The sequence below is a fragment of the Lactuca serriola genome, chromosome 7 (assembly GCF_051521515.1).
Source record: "Lactuca serriola cultivar US96UC23 chromosome 7, Lser_US96UC23_V15, whole genome shotgun sequence".
NCBI lineage: Eukaryota > Viridiplantae > Streptophyta > Magnoliopsida > Asterales > Asteraceae > Lactuca > Lactuca serriola.
Window position 1 is genome coordinate 131,936,506 of NC_136414.1, and position 2,496 is coordinate 131,939,001.

A 2,496-nucleotide genomic window follows, 5' to 3' on the forward strand; every position below is an offset into this window, starting at 1 on the left:
CACTACTACTGTTGAAAGTTCATTTTCTTGTGTCTTCATATTTTTTTGAATTCCGTGGTAGTGTAAATATTTCTTTGAACATAGTCAAAACTTAGATTTAAGCGTAATTTCCTCTCTTCGCAGATGACACGTTCCAAGAGTGTAAATATTTCTTTGAATTCCATGGTTGTGTAAGGCCTTCTTTCATAAGTTATAGAGGATATTAGAGGAGTAACTATAATTTAGTGAAAAAGTAAATGAGTTTTTGACTCAACAGTTTGTAAATAGGCCGATGATGTATAACATAATACAGGGTTCTTTATTTACGGAAATTTCAGTAAGATAAGAGAAAACTGAGACGATCAAATCCATTCACACACTTTCAAGCAAGCACATATGATAAGTTTATATGAATACCAATCCTATTTAACGTAGAATGAGATCTAATTATCAATCATTTTCATCTGGCCAAGAGGATTGTTGAAAGCTTGGAACTCACAATACTTGCAACTCAATGGCATGACGGACTCAATCCCCAACTCATGGTGGTGATGATGATTATCACCATGATCATTGTTAACAGGATCTGCAATCTTACGTGAAATCACGACTGAATTGATGACATCATCATTTGGATGGTAAACGGAGAGAACTTCGAACCCTTGAAGTTGTTGTGCTTCTACCACTGGATAGAGAAAGACACGGGCACCATGAGCACTCCTCAGCATGAGCAAAGCACCTGGGGCCATGTACTTTGCCAAATGATCAATCACCTTAACCTTCTCATCAACATCCATCCCTACAAGTGCAGCCAAGAAAATGACATCATATCCCTTCAACTCATCCGTGACATCCATTATATTGGCAGTGTGAAATACCATTCTTTGGGACAAATCAGGATGAGACGAAACTAGATGAGAGGCCATCGAATTTGCGGAAGAGTCTATGTCATAGTTGTGAAAAATGGTGTCCTTGAGATGATAAGAGGCTAATACAATAGATGTGAGAGGCAAGGGGCCAGAACCCACAAAGGCAAGACGCTTATGGGCTTGTCCAAATGCAGAATAGTGTTCAGTAAGAATGTCAAACTCTAGACGGCTAAGCTTCAGGTAATTGGAGTAGTAAGGGAATTCTTTTAGATGGTGAAGTGGATTTGGGAAAGAGCCTAAAATGGTGGAGAAGTGGGCTTCAAGATGGCCTTCAGCCTCACCACAAAGTCTTATGAGCTTTGACCTTATTTCTTGAATGTTGGCTGGGAGACTGGATATGTTTATAGAACAGGGTGGGATGCATGTGCGGACCAGCTCAGTGAACAGGCTATCAACATCTTTGGAGGGTTTCAGATTTTCAAGCTTTGAAATTTTGTGATAAATATCACACACTTTCTCTACCAAAACGATCTCTTTCTGGAGTGATTCCTGTGGAGGAAAAAGTAATTTTGACCTGGTTATTTGTTGACCTTGTCAATAGGAATAAGTGACTTAGGTGCTGTTTGTTTTTTCGAAGCGAAAATGTCTTAAGTCTGCGGACCACCACTGCAATCCTCTGTAGCATAAGAGGTGGAACAAAAGGCTGCAGCATTTAATAAAAAGTTTGTTTGTTTTTTAACGTCTGCAGACTGCTGCAGTAAGTTAAAGTAAGGCGCGAAGAGGTTTGAAGCAGTTGGTTTAGTGTTGCGCCACGCAGCACACGCGCAGCAGTTTTTAAGTCAGAAGTCTTCAGGAAAACAAACAGCTGCGAAATGTCAAGTGCTGCGCGGCGCAGCAATAAGTGGTTTGAAGTGGTTTTTTTTTAAAAAAACAAACAGCACTTTAGTTGCCACCTAGTTAGGAGCCCACGCTTTTCAGTTTTTTTAGCTTAGCAGTTTTCCTTTGCTTATTATTTAAAGCCTTGTAAGTTTCTTGTTTTATTATCAAAAATAAGAAGAAGAAAATCTGGGAATATTTTCCCTGCAGCTCTGTGCTTTGCTTTATTTGGGTATACTTTTTTGATCCAAACAGGGGCCTGCACCTACACTTGGTATCAGAGCCTTCCACTTTATGCCCAAATATATTAGATATAGTAACATGACGAGTTCTAGCCATCAGATCACAAAAGATAACGGTGGGGTGTCGTTCCAGTGTCCATTGCTGACTTCAACAAACTATACCACATGGGCAATCAAGATGGAGGCCATTATGGATGCTCAAGGTGTTTGGGAATCCATAGAATCAACAGCTGGAGTGACTTTAGATGAGAGGAAGAACAAGATGGCACGGGCCTACATTTTCCAAGCAATACCAGAGGATATTCTCATGCAGGTAGCCAAGAAGAAAACTGCAAAAGAAGTGTGGGAATCTTTGAAAATTCGGTACCTGGGTGCAGATCGAGTGCAAAAGGCAAGATTGCACTCACTCAAGAGTGAGTTTGATGCACTAAGGATGAAAGAAGGAGAGTCAATAGATGAGTTTGCAGGAAAGTTGAGTGGGATTAACTCAAAGTACATTAGCCTCGGTGCAACAATAGAAGACAACACTT

The 2,496-nt window shown here is 40.1% G+C and overlaps 1 protein-coding gene across 1 annotated transcript; it reads right to left on the bottom strand.

Moving 5' to 3' along the window:
- Positions 1–252: 252 nt before the first annotated feature.
- LOC145064362 (putative nicotianamine synthase 4) lies at positions 253–1,560 on the bottom strand. The gene is made up of 2 exons (XM_079011827.1): positions 1,510–1,560; positions 253–1,397 (listed from the first exon to the last, which is right to left on the bottom strand). Exons 1-2 carry the CDS (start codon positions 1,558–1,560, stop codon positions 423–425), a joined length of 1,026 nt encoding a protein of 341 aa, XP_078867953.1. The 3' UTR covers positions 253–422.
- Positions 1,561–2,496: the final 936 nt, after the last annotated feature.